The following is a 12355-nucleotide window of genomic DNA, read 5'->3' on the forward strand; positions in this document are numbered from 1 at the left end:
TTACATCTCACTGGGATAAAACCCAAGTTTGGCCAGAGACATCTCCCTCCGGAGTCGCATCACTTCCCAGTACATCAGTTCCACTGCAAAGCGAAAAAAAAATACGGACAAAAAATGAAAAAGCAGGAAAAAAAAAATAATCAGTAAGTGAGGCACAGTTAGATCCCACCTCATGTTACACTATGCTTTCAGTGCAGCCCGACAAAGCTCACCCCTAAATTGAGGGAAGCAGATATGCTGGAGGGCCCAGCAGATCACCCCTTTACTGGCTCTGCCTCAGGATACAGCTTCCAAGAAGCTGTTGAGCAAGGAATGGGTGAAGCCACTCCTCCTGCTCTCATCTCTTCTTTGACATTTAACTATTTCTCAAAGATCCAGCAAGTTCAGGGTAACCCAAGCTGGCCACACTCCTGTCATGCTGAGTACGGCCTCAGAATTTTTCCCACTGGCCCATCAAAGGCCCCACTGCACCCAGCTGCTACCCCCTCTTACCATCTTGCCTCACCAAGCCTTGCTGGATATAGCGAATGTACGTGAAGAAGTTGCACACTGCTGTGATCTGAAGGATAGAGGAAAGAAAAAAAGGAAAAAAAAAAAAGGTGTCAGCTACAGAACTGGAGCACTCCTGGTGCTCAGCATCTGAGAAATGGTTCTACATATCAGCAGATACCATGAGATAGGAAGAAAGCTGTTCACCTAAGTTCCAGGTATTTGCAGTACCATACCAGAATACTGCACTACCCACAACATACACAGTGTGAGACAGAAGTAGTCACTACTGAATGTGGTAAAGTCCAACAGCCAGCATTTAAAGAGAAAAAAAATCACACTGTTTTATAAAGGAGAATTAAAAATCAATACAAATCAAGTTTCTGTAATTAATCAGACCATAGAAGTGAATACATAGCAAACAGACGGCCTGAAAGAGCACAACCATAGCACAAGGGCCTGAGACAGGTCTAGAGATCCCCACTCTACCACTCTGAACGAGAGTCACCCTAAAGATGAGAACAAACTCAAGCTCCATAGGTTTCAGTCAGTTTGAGCACTGACCCAAGAGTCCTTCCATCTCAGAGCCTAGAACAGTCCTGGGAAAGGTGGGATACTCACCCTGGCCCTACAGGATGGTGAAATGTAATAGTAATTCCCAGAATCCCCCAGCATGATGCGGTGTTTGCAGGTCCTGGGGAGGCCACTTAGAGCACACTTCCTGCAGGCAGAGAGAAAGAAAAGAAAACAGATCAGGCTTATAAAGCAACCTCACGGCACAGCAGTGTAGATCCCCAGGAGATGAAAGGCAGAGCTCAGAAGTAAGACCTGTGTCAGTGAGCATTAAGAAAAACAAACCAAATGCAGTTGATAATCAGCCTTTTAACCCTAGAAAGATTCCATAAATAGTGAATTTAGGAGACCATAAGCTAAAAATCTGGTACCATGAATTATCCCATGCTCAAGCAAACCAAGGCATTACCCTTGGCAGATCCACAGAAAGAGGTGAGGACAAAGCAGAGTATAACTCATGTCCTCTGGGCTCTGCACATCTTTGCCACACAAGGTTTTTGCTGAAGGAGAATTCTGTCCAGGTGTTTTCCTGGTGGGATACACAGATGCCAGCTGTGGACCAGATCCGGTTTCAAAACAGATATTCCTGTGTTTAAGCATAATCATCCCCCCTGCTGGCAAGACAGTGAACTTCATCCAAACTTGTCACCTTTCTTCAATACCTTCCAACATGGCACACAAGATGTTCCTCGTGGTGTCCCTACTTGGACTTCACACACCACACCACTGGTAAATGCACAACTCTGCCACATCTCAGGAAAACACACCCAAGGGAAGCCGCAAACCTGGCAAGAGTTACATTTAAAATGAAATGCAATCTCCTCTGAGCTACAAGTGGAAGCTAACAGGTATTCCATAGGGCTTAAAGCTTTTGTGTCATGCTTTCTCACCATCAACAAGCACAAACCCCACTGTCTCATTCTGAGAACTGAAAACATGCTGCAGTGCAGCTTGGCTCCTCTTCCTTATTTCAGGCTTGAAAGCCATCTGGAATAACTTTATGCCGACTTCAGGAGGTTTTGGATATGGTTTCAGATCCCTAAGAACAAGCCAATCTCTTTCTGTGCAAGCATGGAAAAGTTCAGCCTCACTACTGTAGAGATTTCAAACAAAGCAATAAAAAAAAGTACTCTTTTCAAGACAGCATGGCTCCCAGAAAGATGTCGAAAAGATGTAATCAGCAAGGGTGCAGCATATCTCTATTTTTTTTGCCATTTCCTTCCATTACTGTGAAGATGAACAGTTCCCAGTACCAGCCAGTAGCCTGGCCTTCACCATCACTTAGCAGTAAAGCAGACTTTGTTGCTGCACTGCCATTACCACGGCTTCTCAGAGATCTAATGCCTGCATGGCTAGAAGAGGAACATCATTCCTCAGGTGCACAAGTTACTCTGGGAGCCGTGGAAGATGACAACACGCAAAGGAGCAGATGTTCCAAAAAGCTTCTGAGAATGCCTTGGTGCTTGCTTTCCACTGCCATCAAGCTCAGCTGCTGCCTGCCTAGACTCCTGAAAGCACTGCACTGAACTCTGTTACCATAGGGTGAAAAGGGACCCAAGCTTTCTTCTTTCTTCTCCACAGCACAACCAAAGGTGCCACAAAACCTTGCATTTTTCATCCAGGGAACAAATCAAATCCATTTATTACCAAGAGAAAGATTCCTTAACACCTGGTCTGGGTGGAAATTAAACAGAGTTAAAGAGTTTGGTTCATTCAGCTCTAGCCTCAAAGATGCTAAATCATACTAAACTAGTAACTTGTTAACTGATTAGCCATCTTTGATCACCTACTAATAAATACTTTACAATCTGTAATTGGAACACACTGTGAAGAGGGGAAAAAAAAATCAAAAGGGAACCAGCAAGGACACACACAGGATGGGTTGGTCCTGGCAGAGCCCTGACACATGCTGGGGGAACAATTTGTCTAGAGATGAGAGAAAAATGCAGAAGAGCAGAGTAGGAAGCCTGCACATGAGCAACATTCATTACAGGAATACCATTGCCTGGAAGGTGCTCTGCTTGAAGGGAAGTGGGAATAATTAAGGAACAGAGCCTCAACTGAAACTGAATTCAATAACTCAAAGTCCCCTGTGTACTCTGAAAGATGATGCCACTTCTGCTAGCATTCCTCTTCCTTGAAACAATCTAGACTGTCTGTCACATCAAACACAGTCACAGCATCAAGCGAAGAAGATTATATGTATGCAGCAAGGAGCAAATTCTTCTGACCTAGGCTCAAACCCACCTGGAGCACCAGCAATGTTAGCAGTGCAAGGTGAGCTCAGGGGTCACAAGATACAAGAATGTGAGATAATGCAGCTCTGACTTAACCCTTGCACCCTATGTTATGCACAAGCCTTCGGAGAATATTAAAGCAGTTTCTCTCTTAAGGAGGAAAAGAAAGCAAACAAAACTTCTGAACCGAGGGCACTAACACATTACTAAATTATCTCCCAACCACTCAACTGCAGTATACCCAAGAGGAATTACATCAGTTGGTGAAGAGTTCAGAAAGCAAAGCTCAACTACCGCTAATCTTGGGCTAGAAATACACTCAGCTGAGCCCTGGTACCTGACTGAGCCAACTTCATAAGGCAATGATAGAAAACAGCAGCAAAAAGGGGGGACAAGAACAAGAAAGGTTCCTTACTTTGGCCCACCAGAGTCCTCTGCTGACACCTTCACCACAGGTAGCATCTGGGAAGCAACAGGCTCAATGGTGAGTGTATTCTGCTCCACAGCCGCTCGCACCAGCTCAGACAGCTGCAGCAAAGAGAAATGACTGCAGATACAGATGTGCAAAGGTCACCTCCCTAAAGGTGCACCTTTGGTGTCGCCAGACTGTGCAGTTTCTGTCCTCAGTTGCCAGCACTCACCTCCTGTTTAGTAAAGTCCAGACAAGGTCCTACATCTTCTCGGTAAATTCTGTCCAGGAAGGAGCAGGATTTATCCAAAGTTGGAGATTCCTTCCAGGACTGGAACTCGGCAAATAAAATGGAATCAATCTGCAGAAAATGTCCAGGAAAAGAAGGAAAACAAAAGGTAGGTAGAGGGAGAGATATTATGCCTGAAGATAACTGTTACTGCATAGGCAGTCTAACTATACAACATCTACTTTGGTACCTAGAAAGGTTCAGATATCACAGAAGTGTCTGAGGAAAGCTGGCTCTCTCCAAGGATCGTTTGTCTCCCACCCATTTTCAGATCTGTGCCAGACCCATCCAGCCAAGGTGGGCATATTCTGCCAGAACTCTGCAGAGATTCATCTCTCCCACCTTTGTCCAGGACAGGGCAGTGCCACTGCTGAAGGAAAGCCACCACACAACTGCTGAACAGAGCAAGTGCCCATGGCAGAAACAACGAGAGCAGCTGAATGGCAAAGCACAGTGGTAATGACACCCAGGACACAGAACGCTTTTCTTAACAAAGGATTGCTATAGAAAAGGATGAATTGGAGGGGAAAAAAAAAAGAAAAAAAAAAAGCTATTAATATCAGCAGGACTACATTCAGTGTGACCAAATAACAGAGTATGCCAGGCCTTTAAAGGCCATTCCAACTCAGAACTCTGGTGTCTGGGGAGTTGAGGAAGTAATGGGAATTCTGGGCAATCACAATGGCATGCAGGGACAAGTGGAACGTCAAACCCAGAGTGGGAATAGCTTTCCTGATCACAATGCTTGCTCACTGCCTTTTACAGATGGGCTTGCAAGAATTATCACTCCTCAACAACTCAGGGACTCAAGGACAGGGCTTGCCCCAACCCCTTAACTAGCAGGAAGGTTGATCCCTCCTACATTGCCTGACTGGAAATACTTCAGTGCTGGAGACTCTCTGGAACAGACATTTAAACCCCAGGCCGACAGGGCAGCTGTTTAAAAGGCCAGCAAATCCTGCTGAAGATGCTGAAAGGAGAAACAGAACTACAGAAACATGCCAAACAATACAAAAAGCATGAAGGAATGAAACAGAAGGAGGCCTGAAATCTAGCACACTTGCTGTATGCTATAGGGACCGCTCACCTCGCACCAGCAGACAGCTTCAGAGCCACAACATGAAAAAACAAATTCAGGAAAACAAACAAAACAAAAATGGAGGTTAGCATAAAAGGAAGCTAGAACTGAAGGGCTGAAAGTGTGAGAGTCAGATGGGTTCCACCCCTCTCCAATACCGTCCAGTAGTTACCTGCCGCAATGGTGAGGAAGCATCTGCCCCCAGTGCCTGCCAGCCTGGCTCATAGGTGAAGTGGATAGCCTTCCCAGGGATGATACAAAGGAGCAGAGAAAGGAAAGCAGGCACCCCAGACTTTGAGGCAAGAAAAAGAGACAGACAGTGAAGACGTTTAGAGTGACAGGCAAGAAAGGGAGGTAAAAAACCATAACAATACAGAAGATACAGGCAGAGGCTCAAGGCTTCTCTTCCAGCGAACTAAGAGTGATCCTCAAGGCATCACAGGGGCATAAACGACACCTTTCAACTTCAGTTTGAGGTGCTAAATGGAGCACAAATGCTGCAACTTCTAGACACAATTTAGGATGGGACACGTTTTCCACAAAGCATCAAGCTGAATGCCAGGTTCCCTCACACCACCTCTCATGTGGGCCAGTAAACAACTTGACAGGAATGGTAACCATCAGGAGAGCACAGAGAGCATTAGAAGATTAAAATCATTTTTTTCCTAGCACTCAGATTAGCTTCTAGCCAACTAAGTATTTGACTACAACTTCCAGCATATCTGGTTCGCTCTCTGATTAATCAAGAGAAACAAGTACAGCAGGGATTTGCAGTTACTGAACTAATTTTTCCTTTGGTTTTCTTTTGGTCATAGCCTTTGCTCCTCTTGTCTGTGAAGAGAGTTAAAGGTGTTATTGCTACAGCCCTCAAGACAATAGCTACAGCCAATACTCATTCAAAGTAGCAACAACAGCACTACACAGAAGTTAGCAAAATAAATCCATTGGAATCACCAATGGTGTTGCCAGCACAGTCCTTCTGTTAGGTGAATGTATTAATTTCACCAGCTGCCCTTCTGCATACACATTCTCTCACAAGCCAAGTGACCAGGTCTCTCCACGTGCTCTCAACAATTCTTCATTGCAGAAGCCACAGCTCCAAAAAAAGTCATCAGGGAAACATACTCCTACACCACATTCACCACATTTTCATTCTCCCTGATCAAGTGCCACAGCCTGTCTCCTTTCTGCTCCTCAGGGTAGCTGTGCACACATCTGGCCATTGGAAAGTTCCCAGCCAGAAGCTGCTAGCAGAGAAAAAATAAAAAATAATAAAAAAAAGAATTACATTCATGGTCACAGCAAGTGTAGGTCTATTGAATGAGGGAATTAAACAGGGTTTGGTTGAAAGACGTTCACAAATTCTTTGTAGCCTTATCTGAACATTTCCTCCCAGTGAGAAAGGTGAACGTTAAATATATGCTCTACAGGAGGAGGAAGAACAGTGGCATGCCCAAGACCAGAGAACAAGAGATGTCGATAGAAGATGGTGGAGGAGACTTGGAGCCCAAACCCAGGCTCTGATCATTGAAAGTCAAACCAGTTGGAAAAAAGAACAAAAGCAAATACATCAGAACGGGTAGCAGACTGAACTGCCAAGATGCATCAGAACTGGCTTCTACTCAGCAACTCCCAGCACATCCATTCTCAGCACTGCTAACTCCTGGGTCTGTCCATGCCCTCCAGCGGTCCCTCAGCTCCTTCCTCTAGCACTGTCCTAATGCAGCTTTGAACTTTATTCCCAGAAGTGGGAATCTCCACAAATAGAAACCCTCTAGAGTTTGCCTCGGCACAGTTTAGGAACAAGCCAGACTACTGCACAGATTGCTTCCCTCAGTCAGAAGCCAAGCAAAACTTCTCAAGTACAGCAACAGCAATGTCTCCAAGGCTGGTGCATGAATGGCCCTCACCCACCTCTTTGCACTCACGACTGACTGGTGCTGGAGTTGCATTCTGGCTGACGGCTGTGACAATTGCACTGCTGGTGCTCTTGTTTCGCCCATGGCCTTTCCTGAAAACGGCTTTAGAAGGGCTCTGGAGCTGAGGGTGTAGCTCCCAGTTTGGAGAGGAAGGTGTGGATGTGATCACAAGCGTCTTCAGAGCTGTTACCTCTGCCTGCAGCATGTCGATCTGAGAGAGACAAGGCAAGAGTCAACAGCACCTTCAGCATCTGCTGAACTTGCTGTACTGCACCCAACACTGTAAGGCCACAGGGAAACAGCTACAAGCCTGCTCATGAAGCCTTTTCCTCATTCTCTCAAATGCCCACTGTCAGCCAAAATTTTAAAGAGGAAAACAAGAACTGAGAATCTATCCCACTGTTCCTCAGTCTATCTTGCCCCAGGCTCTTTTTAGACACAACAACCCAGAAGTAATTTCACTTTCCAAGACGGAACCAATCCAGCAGCCCTGTGATGCACCCTCATCAGCTCTTTCCACACGGCCACAACAATTAAACAGCACACTGCTTCCACACGGTTCTTCTCACACCCTTTTCCTAAGCGGAGGAGGTGATCAGCAGTATCTGCTGGAGAGGGAGCAGGCACTTCACCCTCCTCTAGCCAACCAACTTGCCATGGCTACGATGGGCCAGGACTGCACCAACCCTGCAAAGAGATCAAGTCACAGAGAGCGCAGTTCTCACCTTTCCCCATGCCTCCTTCAGCTGCTTCTCTGACGCCGCTTGTTTTGTGTTTGCTTCTCTCACCATCTTGTGTGCCTCCTGGACCAGAAAGAGTTTTAGTCTGCCTATGGCAGCCCCATCTCATACAGTCACTTGGGGCCAGCCAAAGCTCTGCCATGTCTCATGCTCTGTGCAAGCAAGCAGGAGGACAGACATCACTGCCACATCCAATTATTTTACTCTAACAGATATGAAGAGCTTTGCCCCCGAGAATTTCCCAGAAAAGGCCTCTCAGTGTCAACCTGGAGTGCATCCCCTTCCCAGGAGCACAGCTGGATAAATGTAAGTTTATCTGCTGAGTCCAAGGCTATCTTCTCCAATCAAAAGAGGTGCTGCAAAAAAAAGCCAGAAGAAAGGGCCTGCCCCTCTTGCCCTTGGGATACGCTTTACTGCCAAGGTTTTAATGTTGGCACCCACCCATGCTAGATCATAATTGCGTAGTCCAATACTTCTGCGACTGATTCAAATGCACTGGCTTAGCTTCCTGGCATGACTTCAGATGCGTGTCACCACTGCAGACTTGCTAGTTCATTACTGGACCGTTTCTGACCCTGATCACTGTCTCTGGCACAGATTCTCATCCAGACTCACTGATCCACATTCTGGTTCCTCATTCAGTCGCTGCCCTGCTGCACTTGCCTGAATTGTTACTGCACTCTGTTCCTACCACCTCCATGGAGCAGCCAGCCCTCACTGCTCTGAGCACGGCTGCAGCACAGCAGCAGGAGCAGTAGCTCAAGTGGGGACTAAACTTAGAAGCACATCTCACAGGAAGGGTGAGGTAGGTGGTATCACTCCCAGTGAGACCACCCCACAGCACTGCCTGGAAGCACTCTGCCCAAGGCCACCAGTGAAGGAGAAAGCCCTCAGCTGAACTTCTCTGAGTTCACCTTACATTCAGGAACAGCCTGTGTTTCACAGGTACAGCTGAGTTCTGGCTTTCCTCACTGTCCAGTCAGATCTACAGATTAAAGCTGTTGGTAAATGGGATCACGGGATCTCATCAGGCTAGAGCTTGACAAGAATCAAATTAACAACTGAAAAATTAAACCAAAACAAACAAACAAAAAACCACAGCAAATGCTGTTCAGACTACAGAGCAGGCACAGGAGAAGGCCAGGGAGCCATGCTCACCTCCAGCTCCGGGCATCCCCATGTCTGGTTTCACTTAGCTTTGCAACCACGGAACCTGCTGTGCTCTTTATGTCACCCCACAGCTGCTAGGAGGGGAAAGGAGCGTATGCAAATCCTCCCCAGAAGCAAGCACCAGCCCATGGGAGGGTCTGCTTGCAGCACTGTGCAGCATTCCAAATGTGCACAAACAACAGGGACTAAGGAAGCTGTGGGAGGTAACACAAACATGGCTGGAAGTTCAGAGAAAGCCTACCTCAAAGGAATTGGAAGCAAGCTTAGCTTAAGAAATGATGGGAAAAGGAAGAGGGTGGTACCTCAAACAGGCTAGCTGTTAACTCTTCTAGTTCCTGCTCCAGCTGCTCTCTGACTTTTGACAGTCTCTCACATTCTTTGTCCTTCAGCTTCAGCTCCTGTTGAGGAAATTGTAGAGGGATGCATGAGCTACCAGCAGGCCCCAGCAGTGCTGACACCCGCCTGGCCTTACCTACTAATCACTCCCTTTCCTCCCTACCCTTGCATGAATCCCAGACTCTTGACACAGCACTCCACGCCACCAGAAGCATCCCTCCACAAGCTGTAGCAGGCTTATCACACTGGAATTGCTCGCTTATCATTAGGCTCCATATCATAGAATCATCAAGGTTGCAAAGACCGCTAAGATCAATTAGCCTAACAACCAACCTATGCTTGTGACTGCTATAGACTATGTCCCTCAGTGCCTCCAAGCTCAGCCCTTCTCACAGGCTCTGGGCTTTACCTTTTGTGCTTTGTGCAGCTCTTCCTTCAGAAACTCAGAGCCCTTTTCCCGGATCTCCACTGAAGAGCTGCGGAGACGCGAGACGTTGCGCTGCTCAGTGGACTGGCTGTCATCCCCGCTGCCTGCATTCTGGCATCCAGTCTCTGGCTCCTTCTTGCTGCCTTTGGAAGGCATTAGTGGTTTCCAGTATCCCACAGCTGGTTGCTCCTGGCTGTCTTCCTCAAAACGGGTCTGGCTGTAGGGAATCGGCACAGTGAAAATTTATGTGGGAGTGATCAGCAAACCTGCCAGGCTGAGAAACAGCCTCAGAGGCAACAGCAAGGCAAGCCAGGCTGGGTTCTCCCAACGTTTCAGGGAGGCTGAGCAGTACTGCACTGAACAAGACATTCAGTAGTGAGCTGTGCTGTACCTCCAGGCTCCCAAGAGCACAGGAGCAAAGCAGGGAGGGTGATGGCATACAAAGAAACTGGCTTAGAGGACCTGCTTTGTGTCCCGGAGCAGCACCAGCTCCTCTGCCCACAGCCTGGGCCTGTCTGCCCTCAGCAGAATTTCTAGGGAGGTAAGTCCTACACAAACCATCTTCTCACAACCAGTCCTTCAAATAAAGACTGAAAGAGCTGAGAAATTTAACTGGAATAAGCTGCTTGTGCACAAGCATTTTTATGAGCATGGTTAAACAAGCCGTTCGCCAGATACCTCGTACTGCCCTCTCTTAAATACAGGCCAAGCTCAGGAAGGATATCTGTCAAATTTATTTGCTCTGGGTGTGAGCATACATACATCAGAACAAATGAAGATGGTGAACATCCATTTGTGAGTTTCAGCTCTGAAGTCCCTCACAGCTCAGGCAGACCCTAAGCAAACACTGAAGGCAGAGCAGACATACAAAATTCAGAACTTGGTCATTTCTCTTCTTTTTCTTCTTAAAAGAGCCCAGATATGCATGCAGATATATTCCCTACTGGATTACTTTGCGCTTTTGACATGAAATCCTTTCAGAACAGCAACAGAGAGGAGACAGTGGTCCAAAGTAATGAGCTGGGAGGAAATCTTTGCTATGCTGGGATCTTCAATAATCACACCAAGTACAGACTGAGATCCTGCACTCCTGGTAAGAAGGGCTGGTTTCTCAACAGCTAAGTACTGCCTCACAGTTAGACAATTCTTTACACACAAAACATTAATAGGCAAAGCAAAGTTATAACACCTCCTGGTTTTACCCTTCCCAAAAAGCACATCTCAGACATTTGACTCAGGACAAAGCAGGACAACTAAACACAGCTACTCCAAGAGTGCTGTTCTTGAGCATTTTCAGAGAAAAACAGACCATAGCTGGCTTACTTAGTATTCCAGCAAACACTCCATCGGCCTAAGTTCAGGGACACTGCTCCCCAAACCAAAGGAGGAACAAGGAAAAAAACAGTACAGCTTCCACATTCCACAGCAATACAAAGACCCTGACCCTCTTCACTGCAGATCCAGACTTCAACCCTGCAGGCCAGGAAGAGGCTGGGTAGGTTTTGCAGCTGCTGGGGTGTTACAAGAGGAAAACATATGCCTGAATGCCTGTCCACGTGGCAGAACGTGTGGTCTGCCTGCTGTCTTCTCCTGCAAAGAAGCACAGGTACCACAGAGAGTGGTGTGAAAGCACAGAGAGGGAAATCTCTTTGACCTCTTGGATGAGTAAGGGCACAGGACCATCCATGATGCCATGCCACGCAAACTGGACAGAATTGGCAACATGCAGTCCGCGTCATAGATTTTGCTGAACTTTTTGTAGAGCAAGAACAAGCGAGAGAGCATCAGCAGTGCTGGAAGATAGGAAAGGATTCAGAAGAACTGTTGACTTGACCTGGTTTTACTGGGAAGATTATAAGGAGCTCGTTCTGGTGATAAATGACATTTGGAAGTATAAGAAATAACAGAAAGGAGCACCTTGGGGAGGGAAAGGGACAGAGAGCAGTGCTACGCAAAGATAATTCATCTGAAGCTACTCAGCACACTGGAGCTGCTGATAAAAGCACCATATATGCATGTGGATGCATAGATCTGAGTGAGCTGCTCATGACCAATGGGAACTCCCATGCCTCTACTCTTTTAGGTGCAAGAGAGAGCATGCATGGCGCACACCGTGCGGAGTTCAGGCAGCACAGCACTTGCTGTAGTCAGGCTGCTCTTTGGACACGTGCGGGCAATCAGAGAAAGGTCAAGATGATCTATCGCATCACTTACCTAAAGAGCGACATTGCTACGGAACGAGGAGCTCTCCAAGGCTTCACTCAGGAAGGGGAGGTATCGAGCAAAGCAACGACCCAATGGAAAGGAATGAAGCCCATCACGGGAAGGTGGAGACTTGATGAAACCAATTCATCCTCGCCACACGAAATCAGGGGAGGTTCTCTGCAATGGATCTGCCACGAAGCAGGGAGAGCATTCCAAACAGAAGCGTTCGTTCAACAGTTAAGCCGTATCTCGAACGGCACCGTGGGAGCCCCTCCTGCGGAGATCAGAGGGGCAAACTGCAGCGAGCGCATCGTTCGGGGACTCCTGCATTACCCGGGAAGCTCACTAGGAGGGCCCCAGCAGGACCACCCGCTGTACGGCCGGAAGGGGACAAGAAACAGAGCAGGAGGAGAAAACCCAAATCAGAACCAAACAGCTGCAAAAGAAAGCGAGGGAAAGGGACACCGCAACCCGCTTAGCTGC

At 47.2% G+C, this 12355-nt stretch overlaps 1 protein-coding gene across 1 annotated transcript; it reads right to left on the bottom strand.

The window, feature by feature from the left end:
• RAB3IL1 (RAB3A interacting protein like 1) lies at positions 1-11895 on the bottom strand (the record flags this gene model as incomplete). The annotated part of the gene is made up of 11 exons (XM_079537417.1): positions 1-83; positions 493-559; positions 1111-1210; positions 3715-3827; positions 3941-4069; positions 5248-5367; positions 6990-7205; positions 7720-7797; positions 9207-9302; positions 9650-9884; positions 11882-11895. 11 exons carry the CDS (start codon positions 11893-11895, stop codon positions 1-3), a joined length of 1251 nt encoding a protein of 416 aa, XP_079393543.1.
• Positions 11896-12355: the final 460 nt, after the last annotated feature.

Source organism: Tetrao urogallus (assembly GCF_951394365.1).
Source record: "Tetrao urogallus genome assembly, chromosome: 6".
Taxonomy (NCBI): Eukaryota; Metazoa; Chordata; class Aves; order Galliformes; family Phasianidae; genus Tetrao; species Tetrao urogallus.